Raw genomic sequence first — 25259 nt, 5'->3', positions numbered from 1 at the left:
GCTGTAAAGGAGACCAGGAATAGAAATTTTGAAGTGAAGGAAAATGATGAACTTTCAGTGCTAACATGCAATCATGTTTAATACAATGATTGTTACTTGCTGCTTCTTTAACAATTCTGCGTTACAATTCTATCGCAGCTTTAATAGCCAAGCTGTGAATGCCATTTATTGTCACTAATGGGGCGAAATTCTCCGACCCCCAGCAGGGTCAGAGAATAGCCGGGGCCGCCGAAAATCCCGCCTCCGCCGTGGCAGAGATTCTCCGCCACCCGGGAAGTGGCGGTGGCGGGAATCTCGCCACTCCGATTGGAAAGGTCCCTGCGGTGATTCTCCGGCCCGGATGGGCCGAAGTCCCGCCGCCGAGGTTTGAACCACCTCTGGAACGGCGGGATCAGCGGCGCGAGCGGGCCCCGGGGCCCTGCGGGGGGCGATCGAACCCCCGGGGGTGCCCCCACGGTGGCCTGGCCCGCGATCGGGGGCCCCCCGCTCAGACTCCGGGCCAGTGCCCTGGGTGCACTATTTTCCTCCGCGGCCTCCACCATGGCGGAAGTGGAAGAGAACCCCACATCGCGCATGCGCCGGCAGTGACGTCAGCGGCCAGCTGTCGCTAACGTCACTGCCGGCGCATGCGCTGACCAGCGAAAGCCTTTCGGCCAGCCCTGCTGCCGGGGGCGCCGGTTTTTTGCGCCAGTCTTCTGGTGCAAACCGCTCCGGCGCGGGGAGAATTCCCCACCTTTAGGGAGGCCAACCCCTGAGTGGTTGGCGCTACTCCCCTACGCCGACACCCTCCGTCACACCGGGTAGGGGAGAATGCCGCCCGGTATGTCAATCTTGGGGAAAGCAGTGCTGTAATCTCACATGATCCAGTGTGGACAAATTATTTCTGAATATTCATACTGATGATCTAAGTTACTCTAGGGGTTCAAAGATTTTTGGGAGTGTTATTGAACAATCAATTACTGTTGTATCCTGAGACTTGATAGTTGATCTCTGGACTTTAAAACTGGCGTGAGAGTGGAGTTGAATCTTTGAATTGAAAATCTAATTTCTGCTTATTCAGACCTTAAATGTGCTATCGTTTCAGAAACCTTTTAATCACCCGCCCCCTTCCATAACCATTGCTTCAATTTGAAAGAAATTCAATTGAGGATGGACATGGAAGTACCAATATTCCCGTCTCTCGAGTTCCAGATAATCATCTGCAATACTGGCATACTATTACTGCACTTGCTTCTTGCTTCCTAATGCAAAATGTATTTGGCCTTTGGTGCCACTATATGTCAACACATGGAAGAAATCACAGATGTAATACACAAAGGATCAGTGGTCTTTTAAACTCAGTCTGAATATACAGTTGTGGTGCTGGGAACATGATTTGAATGTGTACAGTAACGTTTGTACAGTAACATTTTTAATGTGCTGAACTTGTAGCTGTCTGAAATAGTGAGAGAATTCAAGACAACAAATCGATTACTGCTCACGGGTACGCCACTTCAGAACAACCTGCATGAACTCTGGGCACTGCTCAACTTTCTCCTCCCAGATGTCTTCAATTCATCTGCTGTAAGTATGAGAAAATCAACTTAATTGTGACTACCATTAATCTAAGGTTTAAACACTAACTAAACCTGTTTCTTGTTGGAAGGCATGAGCGAATGCTACAGAGTTGCACCGTGCAAGGTGAAGCTCTCCAACCTGATGGAGGGCAGTGTGGGCTACAGTAGTTCCTTACATTGGGAGCAGCCAGGTAGCTGAAAGGTGGCAGTCTGTACTAATTTGTTCATCTGCCCGCATTTTCTGAGGATCATATTCACCAACTCTGCAAGTGCAGAAAATTGGATGCAGAAACCAGTTGGTAGTGTCTGGTCCTCTCGCCCTTCGAGCCGCAGTTGTCCATTTTTGATGCTCCGTATCACATTGCCTTAAAGAAGCTTCGAAGTGTATTTCATTTCTGTGACTGACCACTTGAGCAACACTGCCATCTTGTGTCACAATTGAAAATTATATTAAAAGCATGCTGGTCAGATAACTTGTTTTATCTGTATCTAATCTATCTGTCTTCTGCCTCTCCCCGTGTGTCTGCGTGAGTCTCTCTCTCTCTCTCTCTTTCCCCCCCCCCCCCCCCCACCACGCGCGCACACAACACAAAAAGATGTGCAGGGTACGTAAATTGGCAACACTAAATGGCCCCTTAATTGGAAAATAAGAATTGGGCACTCTAAATTTATTTTTCATATAATCTATCCGTCTCAATCCATTAATTAGCTACCTATTTTTAGTTTTCAGGTTTTTTTAGGGTGACAAAAGCTACATTTATAACTTAATGCCAACTGACCATTCTTCTTGTGTGAATGTTGCTGTGACTTGTTACAGAGTTGGACATGGGGGAGAAAGTATGATTTTGTTTTTCCATGTCAAATTGCTTACATACCTGCTAGATGAACTGTATCAATTATTATGGGCAACTGTGTATCTGTTTTCTGATCAATTATTTATGAACAATCTAATTCGGATGTTACCTTTTTCTTCATTGCCATTCTTGTGCTTCCAGTAATAAACAATTTAGTAATTGAGACCTTTGATGGAAGTAACAACATATGTTAACTTTTCAGCTTTCAATGACCAAAGCCTGTTCTTTGTTCTTTTGCAGGACTTTGATTCTTGGTTTGACACAAACAATTGTTTTGGAGACCAGAAGCTTGTTGAACGTTTGCATATGGTTAGTTTCTTATTTTATCTGTATTGTGATGCTGATGAATCAGCAAAATGCAAAATTTTTCAGGCCTCATCGCCATCAGAGGTATTATTTAAAAACTAAACTCTGATGAAGTAATGTGCTGTGAGTAGGTTTGGGGCTGACTTGAAGAAAGTGATTTTTTTTTTCCATTTGTTTAGGGAATGTGGGTGTCGCTAGTTAGGGCAGCATTTATCATCCGTCCTTCAGAAGGTGGTGGTGAGCTGCAGCCTTGAACCGCAGCAGTCCCTGAGGTGTGGGTGCTGTTAGGGAGGGAATTCCAGGACTTAGACCGGGTGACAGTGGAGGAACAGCAATATATTTCCAAATAAGAATGGTGGGCAACTTGGAGGGGAACCTCCAGGTGGTGGTGTTCCCAGGTATCTGCTGCTCTGGTCCTTCTAGATAGTAGTGGTCTTGGGTTTGGAAGGTGCTGCCGAAGGAACCGTGGTGAGTTTCTGCAGTGCATCTTGTAGATAGTACACACTGCTGCCACTATGCACCTGTGGCGTGGGGAGTGAATGTTGTGAAAGGGGTAGCAATCAAGTGGATTGCTTTGTCCTGGATGGTGATGAGCTTCTTGAATATTGTTGGAGCTGCACTCATCCAGGCCAGTGGAAAGTATTCCATTACACTCCTGACTTGTGCCTTGTAGATGGTGGACAGGCTTTGGGGAGTCAAGAGCTGAGTTAGTTGCTGCAGGATCCCTAATCTGTTCTGGTAGGTTTTTGAACTGTTAATTTATTCATCAATAATATAATACCTAAAACTTGAGAATCGGGATGCCACTAAATGTTTATCCTAGCAGTGTTATAATTGAGTTATTGCATGTGAATGCCAAATTAATTTGACTAACGAACTTCACGGAGTGATAAAGTTAATACAGTTGCCCCCACTTGTTGCAAACACGCTTGCGCAAGTGTGACTTACCCACTCTGCACTAGAATTAAGTGGTGGCTCTATTGCCATGTAACAAGAATGGTTTCTGCCCAGTCCAATTGCATACCATTTGGAATGGATTTGAAATGTTAATGAGCACAAAACTAATTGAACATTTGCAAGATTTTCTTGCATTCAAGCAACTGGTGCTTGAAGTAAGCATGGCATTTTAAGGTGCCATAATATTAATGTTAACACACATAGATAATTATTGCCTTTCAGTCAATGTAAGCAACTACCATTGACATTTTTAGTTAGGGGGGGGACATTGTTAATTTGAATAATTTCAGATATTACATAATATGGTGAAGGAGGAGAGCTTTTTTTTCAGCTTCCTTTACTCGCATTCTTTTTTTTTCTGTCACCATTTATTGAGCCCCTCACTTGCCCTTAGAAACAAGGCCCATTAAACACTCCCGTGGGCTGTTCTAATCGCAGATGCTGACGAGTCTCCCAGATCAGAGCATTATAATTGATGCTGGTTCTCTAATAGAACTAACAGATTAAGAAGACTTGCTGAATTTCAAATTAAAGGGGAGGTGCAGGTTATGGGAAATAGAATAATTTTTGTTTATATAAATGTCTATCCACTTTTTCAGAAGCTGAAATGGTGGTGGGGGGGTCTCCTGTTCACACTGAAACCTCCAATCCCTAGCCATATACTCTATCCCTCTGTCTGTCTGAGGCTTAACCAAACTCTTTGCAACCATGACATCCTCTTTGAGCCGGAGCTGCATTTCCAACCCCATATTCTCTCTCTTACCAATGCCACCCACATCAACCACCATAACATCACCAGCCCTTGTTCAGCTGCTTTGTTACCTCTAGGTTCTTCTAAACATCATCTCAGCTTGCACCCCGTGTAAGTTTGAATTAATCTAAAATGCTGCTCATGTGAACCAGGTTCTGTCCAACCCGTGCTCACTGCTTCCTTTAGTTCTTGGTCTGGCAACACCTCAATTTTAAAATTCACATCCTTACTTTCAAATATTGCCATGTCCTTACCCCTTCCCTATCTCTGTAAACCCCACATAGCTCTCCTATATTTTTGCTGCTCCAATTGTGACCAAAAGTGCATCCCCAATGGTCGACCGTCAGCTGTTTAGACCCAAAGCTCTGGAGTTCCTTCCGTAAATCTCTACCTCATTCTTCTTTAAGACACTCTTTTAAAAACTCTTGACCAAGGTTTGCTCATCTCTCAATGGTTTTTTGGTAGCTCAGTGTACAATTTGTCTGACAACTGCCCCTATGATGAAACTGTAGACACCTTACTGCGTTAAAGGTGTTGTACAAATGCAAATTGTTGAGAATGAGGGAAGTGACTTTAAGGTTACTTTATTTCTTTCTCATAAAAAGGGTTGGATTCTAAGTTGGGATCTGTTATGTTGCAAAATAAAGCTATTGTCCGTCGGTCTAATCTGAAGTTATAGCTGCTTTCGTGTACATGAACACTCAACCCAAATCTGCGGATGTGCCTCAATCCCATGGCTTGTTGAATTGTTTGTCTTTAACCTCAGTCCACAGGACTGTTAGTACAACTGTTGTAATATTGCATTCTTTTGCTTAACCTCCTTGGGCATCATCAGTGTGTAAAGAGCATGTATTCTATAACCTGAATTAGGTATTGAGACCCTTCCTCCTCCGACGTATTAAAGCTGAGGTAGAAAAGAGCCTGCCACCAAAAAAGGAAGTCAAAATGTATGTAGGCCTTAGCAAAATGCAACGGGAATGGTGAGTATACAACTTGTGAATATTAATGTGTCGCATTGTGAAGCATGGCATAATCTTGCAACAATTTATTGAAATTTTACTGCACTTTAAGCATTAATTAAAGCATTTGTAGATTTAGGGGAACAGATACACCAGTGTAACCAAGGCGCCAATAGTAGGCTTTCCCTCCTATTAATGATCTTGCTTCCATCTGTAAGGTCTCTCAATCAACTGAATGATTTTTGCCGTAAATAAAATACAGACGTAGATTATCATTGAGTTCACCATGGATGGTTGCAATGCACGTGTGATTATTTCAGTGCTCTAAAACTTAATTTTCCTTCATTTTTGGGTTTTCTTCTTTCACACCCCTTTCTATTTCACAACGCAATTAATGATACCCACCTGATTAGGTATTAGTGAGGTGCCCCCTTAATTTATTAACAACACCTGTCTAGTTGTTCAGCAATGCCCTTGAAAATTAGATTGCATTTTTATAGCACAATATCATTCCCTCAGATGAGACCGGTCTAGATGCCATTAATATAAGATAATCACAAATAAATCGAATAGGAATTTAGGCAAAAAAAAATTTTAAGTGGGAGAGTGGTTGGTATAGAACTCACTACCACAAGGAGACGCATGGCATTGATACATTTCAGGGAGGCTTGTTAAACACAGGATGGAGAAAGGAATAGAAGGTGGGAAGAGACTTGTGGATCATAAACATTGATCTGGAGTTGTTGATCCAAATGGCCTATTTTTGTGCTGCTAATACTTCATCCAGGAATACTTCATATTTCTCCCATCCAAATTACATGGAAAGGAATATTCCCACCCCTTTAAATGTTGGCCATCTGATCCCTCTGTCCCTGGTAGTTTATGAATTGTACTTTCTATCAAAAAAACAATGTTGAGTATATATTAGCTATTAGATATGGATTTTTATATTTGTACGGTTTAGATGGAACACCATGTTCCCTGGTACATGAGAGGAGTTGGACTATGGATTTTAGGCTTTGTCCCAGATATCTTTAGAACAAAGCAATAATTTTAGGTTATAATTGCTTTTCTGTTGCGCTACACAAAAAATTAATTTACCTCCCAAGTTTGTCTGACCAGTTTTAATTCTGGCCTTGCTCACAGGTACACCAGGATATTAATGAAGGACATTGACATCCTGAACTCCTCAGGGAAAATGGACAAAATGCGTCTATTGAATATACTGATGCAACTGCGCAAGTGCTGCAACCACCCGTATCTGTTTGACGGAGCTGAGCCTGGTCCACCTTACACTACTGATACTCACTTGGTAATTAACGGTGGCAAAATGGTGGTATTGGACAAACTGCTGCCGAAAGTGAAAGAGCAAGGTCAGCTGCAGGCCTGTTCAAGGCTTTTGTTTCCCTTTCTGTCTTCCAGACTTTCGATAAAGATGAAAAATATCTCCACAGCTTCTGAACCAGAAATCCTCAAAAGAACTAAAGGAGACATTTAGTGATTTGGTACTTCCAAGAGTCCATGAATACTAGACTATGTGGGACTGGGGATGGCAAACATAGCTTCAATACTCCAACAGCACAAGGCCCAAATTTAGGATTGTCAAGCCCTGAAGGGAAATTTATTGAAAGCATTCCAAAAGGTGTTATAAATTAATATGCAATAAAAACTGGAAACCACAATGGTTTTAGATATAGTACGACATGCAAAAAAGCTTACGGAGATGTCCTTGAGAAAGCTAAATCACAAGGATAACCCAGGAGTTGCAAATTGGATTTTGAGAATATATTCAATACCATCAGTTATTGGAGAGTAATTATAACAAAAATATTTATGGTTTGTGAAATAGATGATATTGTCTCGATGGATTGAGAATTGGCTTAACATTAAAGGTCCTATTTTGGGAGGGTATAGGATTGGATTCAGATTCGACTGTAAATTCAAAGAGCGTACGGGTCACTCAAACTTGAATTGTTGACCAAATTAATTGAGACTTAAGACCAGGAGGAATTGAACAAAAACTAATGTGTAGGGTGACGCAGCGATTAGCACTACTGCCTCACGGCATCGAGGACCCGGGTTCGTCCCCGATCCCGGGTCACGTCTGTGTGGAGTTTGCACATTCTCCCTGGGTCTGCGTGACCAGAGATGTGCAGGGTAGGTGGATTGACCACGCTAAATTGCCCCTTAATTGGAAAAAAAAGAATTCGGTACCTTTAAATTTATAATGTATAGTCTGGCCCATTTATCAGGAAATCCAGCGGAGTAGAAAATGCAATATCCTGGTTCTTAGATCGGCTGTAAACAACCACCTGCCCGGTTATTTGTGTATTCCGAATCCAATGGCAAACTTTGGCACTACTGTACCTGTACTGCAGGCTGGTTGATCAAACGTGAATCAAAGATCGGGGAGAATTTTTAGTAAATGAAAGGGGGTTTGTAATGTTTGGCATTGGTAAGGGTGCAAGGATTTCCATGACAAGGTCAACAAAGAATTTGAAAATGATTACTGATTCTAACACGGCAGCATTTGACGTGTAGCAAAGGTACAGCAAATTGCATGCTGTGATGTTTTGAGTTACAAATCTGCATGGGTTTTAATGAACTAAATGCTGGAAATACTCAGCTGATCTAGTCACATTAGCGACGAGTTAACTATGACTCTTCAGGAACTCCTCCCTCCACAGATGCTGCCTGACCTACTGAGTATTTCCAGAACTTGCTGTTTTTATTTCAGATTTCCAGAATCCACGGTATTTTGGCTTTATTTCACAGGCTTTAATGACTGTTTAAATCAACAGTGTATCAGGGCGGCATGGCGACGCAGTGCTGCCTCATGGCGCCGAGGACCCAGGTTCGATCCCGGCCCCGGGTCACGCCCGTGTTGAGTTTGCACATACGCCCCGTGTCTGCGTGGGTCTCAGCCCCACAACCCAAAGGTGTGCAGGGTAGGTGGATTGGCCACACCAAATTGCCCCTTAATTGGAAAAAAAAGAATTGGCTATTCAAACTTCTTTTTTAACTTGGACAGCAAGTATATAACTAGTGGGTAGAGATAGAGAAATACAGCACAGAACAGGCCCTTCGGCCCACGATGTTGCGCCAAACTTTTGTCCAAGGTTAATCATAGAATTTTGGAAAATTTTTCATGGCCAATCCACCCAACCTGCACATCTTTGGACTGTGGGAGGAAACCGGAGTACCCGGAGGAAACCCACGTATGAGTAAAACATTTTGAAAGCTTGAGCATGATTTTAAAAAGCCTGCCACACACTCATCCACTGGGGCCGGGCGCTCCCAAAAAGCTGGCCGATTTAACATGAAGTGTTTTTTATTGGAGAGCTGGATCACTGAGAGCTGTAGGCCTCTGCAATGCTTGATAGGCCCCATCCTCCTCCCAGGCGAAAATAGTTACAGGAGCCAGATGTTCTGAAAGTTGGGAGAAGTTGAATGGAATAATTACGTGGTTTGAGATTGCAACTGTTTCTTGATGAGGGCCTCTTTTTGCTGTCCAAACTGCAGCACTGCCTAGAATCCATCTGGAATATAAACTCTTTGAAATCATTCCCATTGATCAATGCAGCTGGGTGTATTTTGATGTCAAAGGCCATGGGCAGTGCGCAGTGTATGAATTATAACATTGAAGTTAGTTATGTGTGTTAATTTATGTATCCTTTTTACTGCATATGCTACCACTGAAATTTGTTGCTGTTTTGCACTTCAGTAGGTGCAGGGTTTTGAAGCATTTTGTACCTGCACTGTGTTCTGCGCTACTGATCAACAGATTATCCTGATGTATGATCTTCATTTCCATAGGTTCTCGGGTGTTAATCTTCAGCCAAATGACCAGGGTGCTGGATATCTTGGAAGATTATTGTATGTGGAGAAACTATGAGTATTGTAGACTGGATGGACAGACACCACATGAGGAGAGACAAGTATGTTTCTTGCCTGTGCTTTGAAACCTAGGTTTGTTTGAGGAAAGTTCCCACCCCTTAAATTAATCTGAATCTCTATTATCTATGTGAAATTTAGACAATGTTACAAAACTGGCTCTAGTTTTTCAAACAGGCTCTAGTTTTTCAAACAAGGAACATATTCAGTTTAGGGCAACACAGTGACACTGCTGCCTCACAGCGTCAGGACCCGGGTTCGATTCCAAACTTGGGTGACTGTGAAGTTTGCACATTCTCTCCGTGTCTGTGGGGGTTTCTTCTGGGTGCTTCAGTTTCCTCCCACAGTCCAAAGATGTGCAGGTTAGGTGGATTTGCCATGTTAAATTGCCCCTTAGTGTCAACGGTTAGGTGGGGTTATGGGGATAGGGTGGGGGGCATGTGCCCATGTTAGGGTACTGATTTGTAGGGAGTGTGTAGCCGTGATGGCCCGAATAGCCGTTTCCACTGTAGGGATTCTATGAATCTAGCAACTATTTGTACTTTTAAAAATTTAACTTTCCAGCAATATAGTAAAAAGATTGATCGCAATCATTTATACAGTTCCAGCGTAACCTTTCTCTCTCGTCCCTCCAGAATTCTATTACTGCTTTCAACTCTCCTGGAAGCTCGAAGTTTATCTTCATGTTAAGCACACGCGCTGGAGGTCTTGGTATAAATCTAGCCACGGCAGATGTAGTAATCCTGTACGACTCTGACTGGAACCCTCAGGTAGACCTCCAGGCTATGGTAAGTTACTGAGCAATACTTATTTGTGTTCTGAAAACCACATACTGTTGAATATATAACTATCAAATTTGGTTTTGACATCCGAGTGCACTAATAAAGCAACATTTTAAATGCCACTGACCGCCCCCCCCCAACAAATATTCCATTTATTGCTTACATATTTTCTTTAAAGCTTTGGTCTACTGAACTGGCAACGGCCTTCTGTTTCTTTCCCTTTTATTGAATGGTGTATGCGGTTGTTTTCAGAATTGGTCTGGTATGATTTGAGTTGACAGGACATCCTGTTTCTCCCCAGTAATCAACTTCAAACTCCAATTGAGAGAGTTTGAAAATGAAAGTTTCATAATGCTTTAGTGTCATTATAAGGAACCTGTGGTTCTGTTTTCCACCGTACAACTATTAAATCCACTGATTTTAATAAATACTTTGCGATCTCCCTCGTGTACAAGAGCTTTTGAGTTCAAATCTCATTCAATTGTGAAGTTTGAATTAAAGTTTACAGTGAGCAGCAAAAGGGGTGGCAGCTACCAATTGTCCAGGCGGTTCACTAATGCACTTGTCAGTACATGACTCCAGTCCACAAACACAGTGGCGACTCTTCATTTACCCCCCCCCCCCCCCCCCCCCAAGTTGCTCAATTTCTTCATTGACCCACCAATCAGTTACAGTATTACAATAAATGCTTCGGAGAACAAATAATTAAATAATGTAAGGCTTCCCCAGCCGCAACAATTGATGTTGACTGAGTAATTAGAGAGGATTTATTTTGTTCATGTAGGAGCTGGCTATTCAGTCGTCATATCTTTGCCAGCTAATGATCGGCTTGGAGACAACTAGCAAGTTGCTTTATTCCCTATCCCTGCATTATGGTTTTCTTTATCGGGGTCGATGGGGGTTTTGTTTTGAGGTTCTTTGATTTCTCAATGCAGAAAGTGTTTTCTGTAAAATATATTACTGTGCTATTTTTCCAACTATATGTGGAGCAATGTTCATTGTAATTGCCACTTGATGGTGTGGATCTGCCGTGTAACTTGATTTTATTTTTATTTTTTAGGATCGAGCCCACAGAATTGGTCAATCGAAAGTAGTCCGAGTATTCCGATTTATAACTGATAACACTGTAGAGGAAAGAATAGTGGAACGTGCTGAAATGAAACTTAGACTGGACTCTATTGTAATTCAGCAAGGTGGGTGTTGAAGTTGGTTGTTTCTTGGGTGGGAAACTGCATGTTGAGGGCAGAACAGAGTCCCATGTATATATTAACTTTAAATGGCATAGCTGAATCTTTGGGGTACCAATCATCCCCAGCTTTCACTCCATAAATTTATCTTGTATTCTCTTCTCCATTCAAGTCGAAGTATGGCACAGATGTTAGAAACTTTTGTGTTGGGGATTGTGAATGCATTGGGTACTATCTCACCCTGTTCAGTTTCAAACACCGCAAAACATTTAAAAATTAAACTTCATTGTTTTGACAGCTAACTTCTCTAATCGTCAATTATTTTTTAATAAATTTATCATCTGTCATACATATTCCTACTTTTTGGTGCAGTGGTCCTAAACAATACAAAGAAAAAACACACACACCCCTCTGTGCAATCTACCACGGAATATAGTACGCCACAAACTACGCTCAATAGTTTCCAATTTATAGTCCTGTGTGTCTGCTTTTTAACATGTGAACTTGTGCCTCTTGCATTGCTACCAAGCTTGCATTTATGCACTGATTTGTTAACTGTGAAACTAAATTCTTTTAGGAAGGTTAGTCGATCAGAATCTCAATAAACTGGGGAAAGACGAAATGCTGCAGATGATTCGTCACGGTGCTACCCATGTGTTTGCTTCTAAAGAGAGTGACATTACAGATGAAGATATCGATGCTATATTAGAGAGGGGTGAAAGAAAGGTAAAACCAGCAGTCTGGAAGGGGATGGTGGGCTTGTTCTGCTAATTTAATCCTGCAACAACTTGTTCAATACTGTATTGTTCAATACTGTTCTTAAAATACTGGTGCAGTATTTCCATATTTGCAATAGGTGTCACTTAATCTGCATTTCCAGTTAAGTTCTGAAAACGGAGTATCAAAAGCGAATTACATTAAACGTATTGTACTGTGATGGTTTTGTGCAGTCTTTTTCACTTGTCATACTATTTTCATTGGCCCAAGAGGGGGATAACTTGGGTTTAAACAACTGGAGTGAAGAAACCCTTAAATGCTGCTTTTGAATTGGTTGTGTTATAGAAAAATTATTTCTTTCTTTTACGTCTTGATTGACAAAACAATTCAAATGAGTCATAAGTCTTGGTGAAGTTGGGGCCATTGAATCAATCTTATTACACTAATGTAAAGTTTTTAGCTGGCAGCTATTACAGTACTAAAGTACAAATGTGTATTCTGTAATGGTTGTCATAGACTTCACACATCAATGTCTGCTGCTCAGCAAGTAATTTTGCTGTTTGTATACATACTTTACATCACTGGAACTACTTTTCTATGCAATAGGTATTAGTCCATCTAAAAGTTAAAGTTAAATTCCATTTAAAAGGTTAGGTGAGGTTTCGGGGCTAGGGTGGAGGTATGGACTTGGGTAGGGTGCTCTTTCCAAGGGACGGGGCAGACTTGATGGACCGAATGGCCTGTACTGTAAATTTTATGATTCGTGTTTTGAAATGTGATGCTTTCTCACCTTCCGAAGGCCTGTGGGACATGAACCAATACCACGTGTGAAACACAAGTCGAGAGAATTTTCTCGGCCCACTTGTGAGATGTAAATGCCCATAGGCTGAAGCTTTGATCTTGCAAGCCCCTGTGCATCTTAAACACTTGAGTTATACACAGAGGGTAGTGGGTGCCTGGAGCTCTCTGCCGGAGGAGGTGGTGGAAGCAGGGACAATAGTGAAGTTTAAGGGGCATCTTGACAAATACATGAATAGGATGGGAATAGAGGGAGGCGGACCCCGGAAGTGTAGAAGATTTTAGTTTAGACGAGCAGCGTGGTTTGCACTGGCTTGGAGGGCCGAAGGGCCAGTTCCTGTGCTGTACTTTTCTTTGTTCTTTGTTTTTCCAGATGTTGAATATTCTTTGTAGAGGACCCCCCACCACCACCACCATTTCCCTGAAGTGTATGAGAATCCCATCCTGTGATGTTGTAACTATTACCAATCACCATTTAAACTGTGACCACCTCTTTCTGTTTTATCTGCAGACAGCTGAGCTGACAGAAAAGTTCTCTAATATGGGTGAAGGGTCACTAAGAAACTTCACTATGGAAACAGAGGTCAGTGTGTACAACTTTGAAGGTGAGGACTATAGAGAGAAGCAAAAGGTAAGTTTGGCTCTGAATGGCTATTTAATTTTATTTGTATTAAATAACTTTAAACGCCCATTTACTGAGAAGTTGTTTTATCCACAGTTGGCTCTAACTGAATGGATTGAACCCCCCAAACGAGAACGTAAAGCAAACTATGCTGTTGATGCTTATTTCCGAGAGGCCCTCCGTGTCAGTGAACCCAAAGCACCGAAAGTAAGTTGACAATAAGATGGTCCCCTTTTGCATTGTCGTTAGTTTAGGTTGCTGATTCTTTTTTTTGTGATAGAGCATTATAAAATTGCAGTTATTGAAACAAATTGAGCTCTGTATTGCATTCTAACTAGTTTCTCAGTACTGTTTAAGCTTGAGGAATATTACAGTACTTATAGGCCAGCATGGGCACTCTCTTTCTATTACTAGCATGCAGTTGAACATAAAACCACTACAATCTGTAAAAAGGATTAACACGTATCAAATTGTTATCTAGATCTGAAAATATTCTATAATCAGTGGTCCTTTCCTTTAGTTCTGAACTAAAAAGGTGAAGGAAAATGCCACTGGCTCATTATGTTTGAGACAAGTACCTTTTAAGATGTTTCTCCATTTTAAAACACAAGATGGTTAGATTAAATGCTTTAAAAGAAAACTTAACTTGACAAAGATCCACAGAAGCTTTGTTACACATTTTGTGTTCTCGCGTTGTCCCAGCTGTGCTTTGCTGATAGAAATTTAGCTTTGATGCTTTTTTGAAAATCTTCCCAGGCTCCTCGTCCACCAAAACAGCCCAATATACAGGACTTCCAATTCTTTCCCCCTCGACTATTTGAACTGCTGGAGAAAGAGATCCTATATTACAGAAAAACCATTGGTTACAAGGTAAAGTGTTTATTGTCTGGAAGTTGTTAATTTTGAATTAATTAGAACAAAGTCTCTAAATTTTGTACTAATGCTATTACTCAACCTTGGAAGAATGATGAAAGCAGTCACCGACTTCTAGTAACTAAGAAAAGGACAGCACAGGAATAGACCCTTCGGCCCTCAAAGCTTGTGCCGACCATGCTGCCCTTCTAACCTAAAACCTTCTACACTTCCAGGTCCATATCCCTCAATTCCCATCCTAGTCATGTATTTATCGAGACTATCGTACCTGCTTCCACCACCTCCGGCAGCGAGTTCCTGGCACCCACTACCATCTGTGTAAAAAAAAAAAGTTTGATTTGAGCACATTATATCGTCCAGTGCTCTTCTATAAATGACCACTAGGAGGGGCATGAGGTTAGCTTAATGTGGCTGACATCTGTCACTTTTCCATTTTCTCTTTCACACACTTTCCCTTGTTTACTCCACTTCCTTGAATGAACTGGTTGTTTACTCACCTGAATATTAACAGCTGTTATGCTTTAAGTGCAAGAGATCTCGAGAAAGCAAGGGAATCATATTTACGGAATTGAGGCTGTGGAATTTACTTCAGGGTTAATGATCGAGGCAGACATTGTGAACATTGAACACTAGATTGGATTAAGATTAGGGTTGTGAGAAACTGCTGGAAAAATGCAATTGAAATTATTTGCATTGTGGAGGGACCAGATGGTCCATTTCTTAGCTATGGGCTGGTTTAGCACATTGGCTAAACAGCTGACTTGTAATGCAGAACAGCGCCAGCAGCGTGGGTTCAATTCCCGTACCGGCCTCCCCGAACAGGCGCCGGAATGTGGTGACTAGGGGCCACAGTAACTTCATTGAAGCCTACTTGTGACAATAGCGATGATTATTATTATTATTCTGCATTACAAGTTTAATGGATTTCCAATTTTAAAATTTGCCTTAAGTATGGTGAATCTGCAATTGCAACATCAGCCATCAGTAATGAATGAATCTGTTTATCCTGAATGGCCAGCAATGTTAGTTTAAAAAATTTTTTTAGAGTAACCAATTATTTTTTTCCCAATTTTCTTCCAATTAAGGGGCAATTTAGCATGGCCAATTCACCTAACCTGCACATCTTTTTTTTGGCTGTAGGGGTGAGACCCATGCAAACATGGGGAGAATGTGCAAACTCCACACAGACGGTGACCCAAGGCCGGGATTCGAACCCTGGTCCTCAGCATGCTAACCACTGCGCCACCATGCCGCTCCGCCAGCAATGTTAGTTTATTGTGAATTCATTTGTTGGGAAACGGGATTAGAATCGATACGTGCTAGATGGCCGGCACAGCCACATTGAGTCAAAGGGCCTCTTTCTGTGCTGCAAAAATTTAATTGAGTTCCAGGAGTGAAGAAACACTGGCTCCCTGCATCACTTAAATACCTATTGATTTCACTATAGGTGCCACGTAACCCTGATCTACCAAATTCAACTCAACTGCAGAAAGGAGAACAATGCAAAATTGACGAGGCTGAACCCCTAAATGATGATGAGCTTGAAGAAAAGGAGAAGCTGCTGACACAGGTAATGTTGCTATTTTTGTATATGGTGGGATTTCCAGTAGAACTTTGGTAAGACCACACCTACAACTGTACATGGCTCTTGTCGTCTTATCAAAAAGATATCGAGGCACTGGAGCATTAGGTAAAACTGAACAGACTTGGAGCTCTTATCTCTATTAAAGAGAAAACTGACGGGTGACTTGATAGAGGCTTTTCAGATTCTGAAAGGGTTATGATAAAGTAGGCTTAAAGAAATGCTTCCACTTGTGGGAGAGGCCAAAACTAGAGGTCATAATTATGGGAGACTAATAAATCCAGCAGGTGGCAGCAAGGTGATGCAGAGGTTAGCACTGTTGTCTCACAGCGCCGAGGTCCCGGGTCCCAGATAATTTTATCATCTACCTCATTGCTTTAAAAGTAGTTTGGTAACTGAACTACTTTCAAAATATCCAGAGGACTTGTGCATTAAATTAATGTAATAATTTTATCTTTGGTTAGGAAAATAAAGATAGTTTTATGGGATTTATATTTGTATGTGTAAACATTAGAAAAAGGTACTGTTATGAGTGGGTTTAATTTAATGTTTCTGTGCCTGGAAGAGAAAAAATAATAGTTAGGTTCATGCTGACAATAGTATGTGTGGGGGTTGGTTTCATTTCAGTTGTGATTCTATTGTGCTTAGAGAGGACTACGGTGTGAAGAGTAAATAAACCAGCAATGTTTGTTTAGCAACTGGGGCCTTGTAAAGTAGAGAAGCTTTAAGTTTTAGTTTAGCTAATTTGGTTGCAGTTGAAGATAGGTTGTGAGAGAAGGCAGCCCTGAGCTCAGCTAGAAGCAGGTTTTTTATAAGGCTAAAGGATAGAACATACAGTGCAGAAGGAGGCTATTCGGCTCATTGAATCTGCAACGACCCACTTGAGCCCTCACTTCCACCCTATCCCAATAACCCCTCCTAACCTTTTTTTTCGACACTAAGGGCAATTTAGCATGGCCAATCCACCTAACCTGCACGTCTTTGGACTTTGGGAAGAAACTGGAGCCCCTGGATGAAACCCACGCAGACACTGGGAGAACGTGCAGACTCCTCTCAGCCCGTTACCTAGCAGGGAATCAAACCTGGGACCCTGGCGCTGTGAAGTCACAGTGCTAGCTACTTGTGCTGCCCTGATAAGATGGGCTTGCTCCAGTTTCCTCCCATAGTCGAAAAATGTGCGGGTTAGGCGGATTGGCCATGCTAAATTGCCCCTTGGTGTCCAAAAAAAGATTAGGTGGCGTTACTGGGATATAAATTGATGGCTGGACTCAGTTTGTGTAAAAGCCTTTAAGGCAAAGGAAACCTGAAAGGAGAGGTGTAAAAGCTGAAAACGAAACCTTGATGGAAACAGCAGAGGGAAAACATAATTTGAAAAAAAAATGGAAAGTGTTGCTTTTGAAAGTGGAATTTGAAATCCCTTATGTGGAAGCCAGATTCAGTGAGACAAAGTGAGACATTCATTTGGGTTCAGAGAGGAGTGCGTCTTACCACAGTCATCTTGTGTGCTTAAAAAGAACTTTGTGTATTAATGAGACCATTGTAGATTAGATGTACTTGGTATTATTCTTGGTGGGGGGGGGGGGGGATGAAGGAGTATTGTATCATCCAATTTTTTTTCATATTTAATAAATGTTTTGTTTTCTTGTTGAAACTAATTAGCAGTTCTTTGACTGTTCCTCCATGTTTTATTATTTTAATAATAATCTTTTAAAGGGTCTTTTGAGTCAGGGTTCCATTCTGAGATCTCCCCGTCTAGTTATAACATTGACGTTGATGATGATATCTTTATTATATTGTAACGGTATTGCATTTTTTTAGGAATGATATAAAGCCTCAAAATTGTGGATGCCTGGTTTATCATTGCACTTTATTACGATCCCAGGCGGGGCTACTGGACCGAAACCCCTATATTTTAATTTAGTTTGTAAGACTGTGGAATGACTACTTTGTTCCAGGGGTGATTGCACAACAAAATAGGGATTTGGTATTTTAAAACAAAACTTTTTATTATTAGTATAGTATTAAACTCTTTAACATCACAACCGGAAATAGTTTACAATTAGCCCTTAAACAATACTACTAAATATACTAAATACAATACCCTTAATTCCTATCTCTATTCCCAATAAATAAAAAAGAAAGGAAAACCATACAGTTCTCAATCCATCCTACATCCCAATGGCACAGCGTAATACTTGCTTTCCAGAAAATATTTAGCTTCTGTTCGAACCCCTGCAGCCTGTTAGAACTCCTGCAGACACTTGCTGGATGTCTTCAAAAAGCTGTTACAACTGGTTTGTTTCAGTTTTCCCCCTTGTCCTCTGACACGTCTGTATTGCTTTAAATGCTATTCTTTTTTTTCAACCAACCGACTATAAGAACAAAAGACTACTTGTGGATTCCGTGTTAGCCAGATCAGTACATAACTCAAAAGCTTTCTTAAAATGTCTGAATGCCTTCCCTGGTAGCCTGGAGATGGATACTACAGTATTAGCTTGGAGGGACTCAAAGCCCCCAAAGTCAGAGATCTGGCTATCGGACATGGCTAGCGTTCCCTGTTTGGAGAAAATCAAGTTCGCCTTGAGAGGGTCACTGTTTGGGTTTGCCCAGAGGTGGCAACTGTTCGTTGACTTCTTTGCAGAAAATTAATCGTCAGCAGGGGGGGGGGGGTTAATAAAGGTGGGACCTGTAAGGGAGGAAGCAGACTTTTTGCACTATTATTATAGACTCATGTACATTGTTTATTTTGTCGTTGTTGTAAAACCAAAAATACCTCCATAAAATGTTTATTTTTTTTTTAAATGTCTGAATGCCTTAGCTCCACCCTGATATCATCTCCCCAGGCTGAAAACACATTATTCCCCAGGGACTCCCCCTAGTCAAACAATAGTGCATTAGCCGAGGCTTTTATGATGGTCAATTTCACCTCTGGCTCCCAAGAGCTTTCTAGTCTTGCAAAAACAAGACAACTGCGGTCAAGCACGCTCTAACCCAGGCTTCTAACTCTTACATTTTTCTAACTCTTGCATTTCCGAATGTTTATAATTCACTATGTCTAAAATCCTGCATTTGTCACATTCTCTGTCATCTTTAGTTGGTCGCTGTTGTTTTGTGTAGTTGCGTATCTATTTAATAACCAATATAATGTTTGACAGGGATTTACCAGCTGGACAAAAAGAGACTTCAATCAATTCATCAAGGCAAATGAAAAGTGGGGTCGTGATGACATTGAAAATATCGCTCGTGAAGTAGAGGGGAAAATCCCTGAAGAAGTGATTGAATACTCTGGTACAGTTTACAACCTTTATTTAACAAATTACACCTATTTTCTGACCACTTTGTTTTGGAAAGTATACATTTTTCCTGTTGTTTTATTCTGCTCATTCTTGCCACCTCAATCACTTTATTATGGTTGAACCTGTCATTGGCAATTCACTGACTGGCTAATGTTTTTCTTAGCTGTGTTCTGGGAAAGGTGTAACGAGCTCCAAGACATTGAAAAAATTATGGCACAAATAGAAAGGGGAGAAGCTAGAATCCAAAGGAGGATCAGCATTAAAAAAGCACTAGACACAAAGGTAATGTTTCTAATTTCTATTTCTGGAGATTAGAGTATATTTATTTGAAGAAATGGTGCATACAAACTTTCTCAATTTTGCCGATTAGCTGGACTATTGCTCTTGGACTTAGTTTTCTACACTAATACTTTTGTTCCTTGAACAGATTGGCCGTTACAAGGCGCCTTTCCACCAGCTGAGAATAGCGTACGGCACAAACAAAGGGAAGAATTACACCGAAGAGGAGGACAGATTTCTGATCTGCATGCTGCACAAGCTAGGATTTGACAAAGAAAATGTTTACGATGAGCTTAGACAATGCATCCGAAACTCTCCACAATTCAGATTCGACTGGTTTCTTAAATCAAGAACTGCTATGGTATGGATTTTCCGATGTCCAATGTAAAAATTGTTACTACTTTAAATAGCCTAGTGAAAGTAGCCTTTTCATTTCTAAATGTTTGAGTGAAACTAATTAAACCAATGTTTTGCTTAATTTACACTTTTAGGAACTCCAAAGGCGATGCAATACTTTAATCACTCTAATAGAAAGAGAAAACTTGGAACTTGAAGAAAAAGAGAAAGCCGAAAGGAAGAAGCGTGGACCAAAAACAACATCGGTAACTTTTCTTTAGTCATTATGGCTTCTTTAGGTACTTATAGCCTTGTAGAATGGAGCAAGATGTGAAAAGAGATGTAGGAACAGTGTTGGCGAATATGATTACAACTTGGTGTGGTGAGTAAATAGTTGGACTGAGTGACAAAATGGATTGGTGATTGTGTTCCAGGGAGTCGTTGTCATCTTTGTTTTAAATCCGGGCAGCACGGTGGCACAGTGGTTAGCATTGCTGCCTCACGGCACTGAGGTCCCAGGTTCGATTCCGGCTCTGGGTCACTGCCCGTGTGGAGTTTGCACACTACCCCCGTGTTTGCGTGGTTTCACCCCCACAACCCAAAAAAGATGTGCAGGGTAAGTGGATTGGCCACGCTAAATTGCCCCTTTTGGAAAAACAAATTGGGTACACAAAATTTATTTATTTATTTTTAAGTGCGGCTTCATGTGTGATCTGATTCACCCTCGATTTGAGGCCTTGTTAGTGCATTGTGAAGGCCATCGAAATGGAAGAGTGACTTTGATATATAAAGAATATTATCTTTGACAAAAGTTGAAGATGTCCTTAAATTTGGGGGGGGGGGGGGGGGGGGGGGGGAAATGGGGGCGCAGTTGGTTGGCTCCACTGCTGTGGGATTGGAACCTCGGAGCCCAGACTGTGTTTACAGGTTTCCTTCCTTTAAGGGTATTACTGAACCCATTTGGTTTTAATGACAATCCAACAGCTTCATTTCAATAGATTTCCAGATTTTATTTTTTAGATCTTCAACTACCTCCAGTGGATTTGAACTTTGCTTTTCTAGATTAATGGCTTAGGTTTCTGAATTACTAGCTGAGTAATATGACCTCATGCACCATATTTTTTTTTTTCCGTTTTGTCAAGTCATTAACCTGTGGAATCCTATTCCTCAGAGAGCAGTGGAGGCAAAGTTGTTGAATATATTTACGGCTGAGTTAGATTCATGGCTGAGGGAATCAAGTGGTTTGGAGGCAGATACTAGAGCTGAGGCCACAAATGGATGAGTCATAAGCTTGCCAAATGGCGGAGCAGGTGCAAGGGGCAAATGGCCTACTGCTACTCCATGTTGTTTGTATATCCATCCCAAGTGGGTGTGCAGGACATCCATTTATTGGTGAAACTCCAATGATTTTAGTTCCTACCTATTTCATATGCATTAATTGTCATCAGTCTTCAAAATATTTTAAACAAACGTGTAATATATGATAATTGAGCAATAACTTGAAATAACCAAAGCTCTGTTTTCATGCTTTTGTTTTCAGGCACAGAAACGTAAATCAGACGGAGCACCAGATGGACGTGGTCGAAAAAAGAAGCTAAAACTTTGAATTGTCTATGCTCATCATGTCTGCATAGTTAATGTATTTCAGTTCTACTGAGGATGTATAAAGCTTTGATAGCAAACTCGTATGTGGTATTACAGCATCATTCCCACTGTAATAGTAGGAATTAATGTAGTCTAGAGTTTATTGAATTTTAAACAGCTGTGCTGAATATTTTTTTCTACCATGTAATAAAATGGCTTCCATTAAAATCCATGGATTATTTCTACACTTCAGTTGTTTTCTTTATGAACCAAGTGCAACTTTGTCTTATTTTTGGAGGTCACGTGATTTTCTTCCTAAATTAATGGGGAAGCAAATTGTTTAATTTCACCATGGAACTGTCGAGATTTCTGTACTGGATAACACAGCATAGCACTATGCTTGATTATGTTGTTACTGGGCTGTACTGTTTAAAAATTCACAATCTCTGTTGATTGAAGTCGAAGGGCCAACGAGGTGCAGGTCCAGTCTCCAAAATCTGGCACCCTTGGGTTGGACCAAGAGGGTGCTGGACTTTGGGTCTTGCTGGATTTTGAACATCACTGATAAACTGCACGTGCCTGCCTGCCTGGTCACACCTGGCAGCTCGGAAAAGGCTATTTTAGGCCACTGTCTCTTCGATAAGTGTTGAAAGACTGGGATGGCCTGGAAAATAATGGTCAGTGATTAGAAATGGGGGTGACCAGTGACCAACAGCAACATGCGTATTTTTTAATATTCATTTTTATGAGATTCTTTGCTGGCTAGGTCAGCATTTGTTGTTTGTCCCTAATTGCTCTTGAGAAGGTGGTGGTGACTGCTGCAGCCCATGTAGTGTAGGTACACCCACAGTGTAATAGCACTGCGCTATTAGGGAGAGAGTTCCAGGATTTTGACCCAGTGACCATGAAGAAACGGCAATATATTTCCAAGTCAGGATGGTGAGTGACTAGGAAGGGGAACGTCCAAATGGTGGTGTTCCCATGTAATTGTTGCCCTTGTCCTTCTAGATGGCAGTGCTCATGGGTTTGGAAGGGGCAGGGCTGCCTAAGGAGTCTTGGTGAGTTCCTGCAGTGCATCCTGAAAATGGTGCACACTGTTGCTGTCCATTGGTGGTGGGGGAAGTGAATGTTTGTGGAAGGGATGCGGGTTGCAATCTCTTGGACGGTGTCCAGTTTTTTTAGTGTTGGAGCTGCACTCATTCAGGCAAGTGTTAAGAGGAAGTGTTAATCAAAGAGCGACCATTCAGTGCTGCGGGTTGGATTCTTCAGCCTTCCAATTGCTCTTGGCAGCGGGAGGTGGCACGCCACTCACCGACAGTGGGATTCTCTGCTCTGCTGTCAATGGAATTTCCTGCTGAAGCCTCACGGCACCTCTGAGCCCTTCCAGTTTATTTTCTGAAAATCGGGAATACTGCAGAAGGGTACTGGGAACCCCCTCAATATTTCTCCAGTTGTCGAGGGGTTGGTTCTCCTAAAGCAGGCAGCTTTTGTATCCAACTGCCGAACTACTGATTCGCTCGGGGATTCAGATAGCATACTTTAGAACATTGATGATAGCTGCAGCATTGTATTTTTAAAGTTTTATTGGATTCCGTATGGAACTACGACGATGCTTTTCATCCATGTCATTAGCATTGCAATGTAAGAAGTTTTACAACACCAGGTTAAAGTCCAACATTGCAATGTAAGAAGTTTTACAACACCAGGTTAAAGTCCAACATTGCAATTGAAGTGCGTTGAATGTTCAATAGTTGTGTAATAAATTGGTAAATTACAGCTCTTGTCATTTGCAGCGGCTTAAAAGTCCACCTCTCTTGAATTTTCTGGAAGTGGGAAGATGCAATTTTTGAAGAGGGACCAGGTAATTAACTTGCCAGCAAATGATTTAACAGGTTGTCATGCCACCAGGGTGGGGTAGGATGCGCTATGGCAGACGCAACAGCATTGTGCCCAGTAACTTTATTTAAATTTATTAAAATAGATGGAAAGGGTGTGAAGCTGATTACATTACCAGTGGGGAGGGGAGGCAGATCTCGCCAACGCAAATCTAATTTCTGGTCATTCACAAGATTTAACGGCCATTGCAAGATTTGCACCCATAGCTAATGGGGCCGCTGAATCATTGCAACTTAATAGTTGCTTTGCTTGGGGGGTAGTGTGGTTCACTTTCTCAGACCCAAAATGCCCTGAACTCAGGTGAGGGTGATTGTTGAGGAAGTGCTCCTGATTGAGGGTAGTCTATATTTAGGGCTTGAGTTATAATCCACTTCAACTCTCTCTTACTGTTGGTACAGCTGTCATCCCTGCTTCCTCAAGACAAGAGACAACCAGGAACAGATATGGCTTGCAACTTATTTAACCAGCTCTGGCTGGACTACAAAGCACTGATGTCCTACTTTGATCTGTTAAAACTGTTACACCTAGGATCATCTTGGAATGCAAAATAAAACTCCAGGCTTCCTTTCTCTATCGTGTACCTCATCTGCACCAAGTGTGGGGAATTCATTAATTTCTGTCATTAAAGATCAGCTCCCTCTGCCACGTCCCTGCTTTTCCTGAGCCCAACAGGAAGTGTCCTCTAAATTCACTCAGCTGTAGTTCTGAATTTACATCATTCTCTAGTTTCTCTTATCTCCCCTCATACGGAGTTAATCTTCTCCACAAGACACCTCTGTTCAGTCAGATTGCCTCAAACTGATGACTGCCCAATTCCCTCCTAATTTGGCTGATCTTAATGATTTGCTTTCCTTCCAATCCCCCTGGAAGTCTACCTTCAACACCTCCTTTCATCAAAAACCAACCCATGGCCCCTAGGCTTTGCAAATTACCAATTCAGCTCCAATCAGCTCTTCCTTTTCAAGTCCTTGGACATGTTGACTCAATTGTATGTTCCGCTTTCCTGGCATTCGCTATTTGAATCGCTCCAATCAGGTTTGCACCCCAGCAACAGCACTAAAATGGCTCTCGTCAAAGTCACATGGTATCCTGTATGTCTGAAATAAAGGTAAACCACTCATCCTCTGGACCCCTCTGCAACTTTTGACATGGTTGATCACATAGTCATCTGGTTGGTACTACACATGCCTGCCTCCAGTCATAGCATCACATGCAATTGTTTCTCTTTCCACTGCTGCACTATTACCTCTCTAAATTGAAGGTTATCCAAGCCTTTGTCCTATTTCACCCCCAAAATCCATTCACTTATCACCCTGGTACTCACTGACCTGCACTGGCTCCCAGTTAAGAAATGCTTGATTTTAAAATAGTCAGCCTTATTTTCAATACCCTTCTTAACCCACCATCTCCGACAATCCTCAGAAATCTTTACTCGGCAAATTCTCATCTTGAACATCCTCCATTATATGCACATAACAGCTGGAAGGCTTTAGCTGCCAATGACCCTACTCCCTAAACATCCCACCTCTTTCCTCCTTTTAAGCCACTCCTCAAAACCTACATCTTTGACCAAGCTGTTGGTCATCTTCCCCAATATGTAGCTTGGTGCCAAACCTCGAGGCATTTTACCACATTAAAGGCACAATATAAATATAAGCAGTTAAGGAATTCTTTTATTTGTTTGAAGTTATCCCTTTTAAAATTATAACTGACTCCTTGAACTTCAGTCTTACCAAACTGGATCATTTTGGCTGCAATTAACTTCCAATTCCTGCATGAACTATGCCAACTAATGACGAGATGTACGACGATACACTGCGCCTGAACAGGCATGAGATATGGATCAAAATTAAACATCCACAATTAAAAAGGGCACAGCAATACCATAATTTCAAACTGACCATCTTCCTCAGATAAATGATGATTTGACCTGTGTTGGACGTGCTTAATCTACAGCATGAAAAGGTCTGCGATCTCCATTTTAAATACTCGTACATATAATTAGGAGAGACCAGACAAAACAGCAAGAG

General features: G+C 41.5%; 1 protein-coding gene across 3 annotated transcripts in view; it reads left to right on the top strand.

Annotated features, from left to right (window-relative positions):
* The window catches only part of LOC119963475 (SWI/SNF-related matrix-associated actin-dependent regulator of chromatin subfamily A member 5), a 43473-nt gene extending 21893 nt beyond the window's left edge, over positions 1-21580 (top strand). For 2 of the 3 annotated variants that reach the window (XM_038792646.1, XM_038792647.1), the window contains 17 exons: positions 1432-1563; positions 2651-2719; positions 5295-5404; positions 6530-6756; positions 9200-9321; positions 9913-10065; positions 11120-11252; positions 11824-11972; positions 13273-13392; positions 13480-13590; positions 14140-14253; positions 15704-15826; positions 18994-19126; positions 19298-19416; positions 19562-19774; positions 19905-20015; positions 21290-21580. In XM_038792646.1, the coding sequence (XP_038648574.1) occupies positions 1432-1563; positions 2651-2719; positions 5295-5404; positions 6530-6756; positions 9200-9321; positions 9913-10065; positions 11120-11252; positions 11824-11972; positions 13273-13392; positions 13480-13590; positions 14140-14253; positions 15704-15826; positions 18994-19126; positions 19298-19416; positions 19562-19774; positions 19905-20015; positions 21290-21355 (2205 nt within the window). In that variant the 3' untranslated portion in view covers positions 21356-21580. Of the gene's footprint in view, positions 1-1431; positions 1564-2650; positions 2720-5294; positions 5405-6529; positions 6757-9199; positions 9322-9912; positions 10066-11119; positions 11253-11823; positions 11973-13272; positions 13591-14139; positions 14254-15703; positions 15827-18993; positions 19127-19297; positions 19417-19561; positions 19775-19904; positions 20016-21289 lie in introns of all 3 variants that reach the window. The other variant, XM_038792645.1, reaches the window with a different exon arrangement.
* Positions 21581-25259: the final 3679 nt, after the last annotated feature.

Source organism: Scyliorhinus canicula, chromosome 3, assembly GCF_902713615.1.
Source record: "Scyliorhinus canicula chromosome 3, sScyCan1.1, whole genome shotgun sequence".
Classification (NCBI taxonomy): domain Eukaryota; kingdom Metazoa; phylum Chordata; class Chondrichthyes; order Carcharhiniformes; family Scyliorhinidae; genus Scyliorhinus; species Scyliorhinus canicula.
The sequence above is the reverse complement of the archived record's forward strand: the minus strand, read 5'-3'. Positions and strand labels throughout refer to the sequence as shown.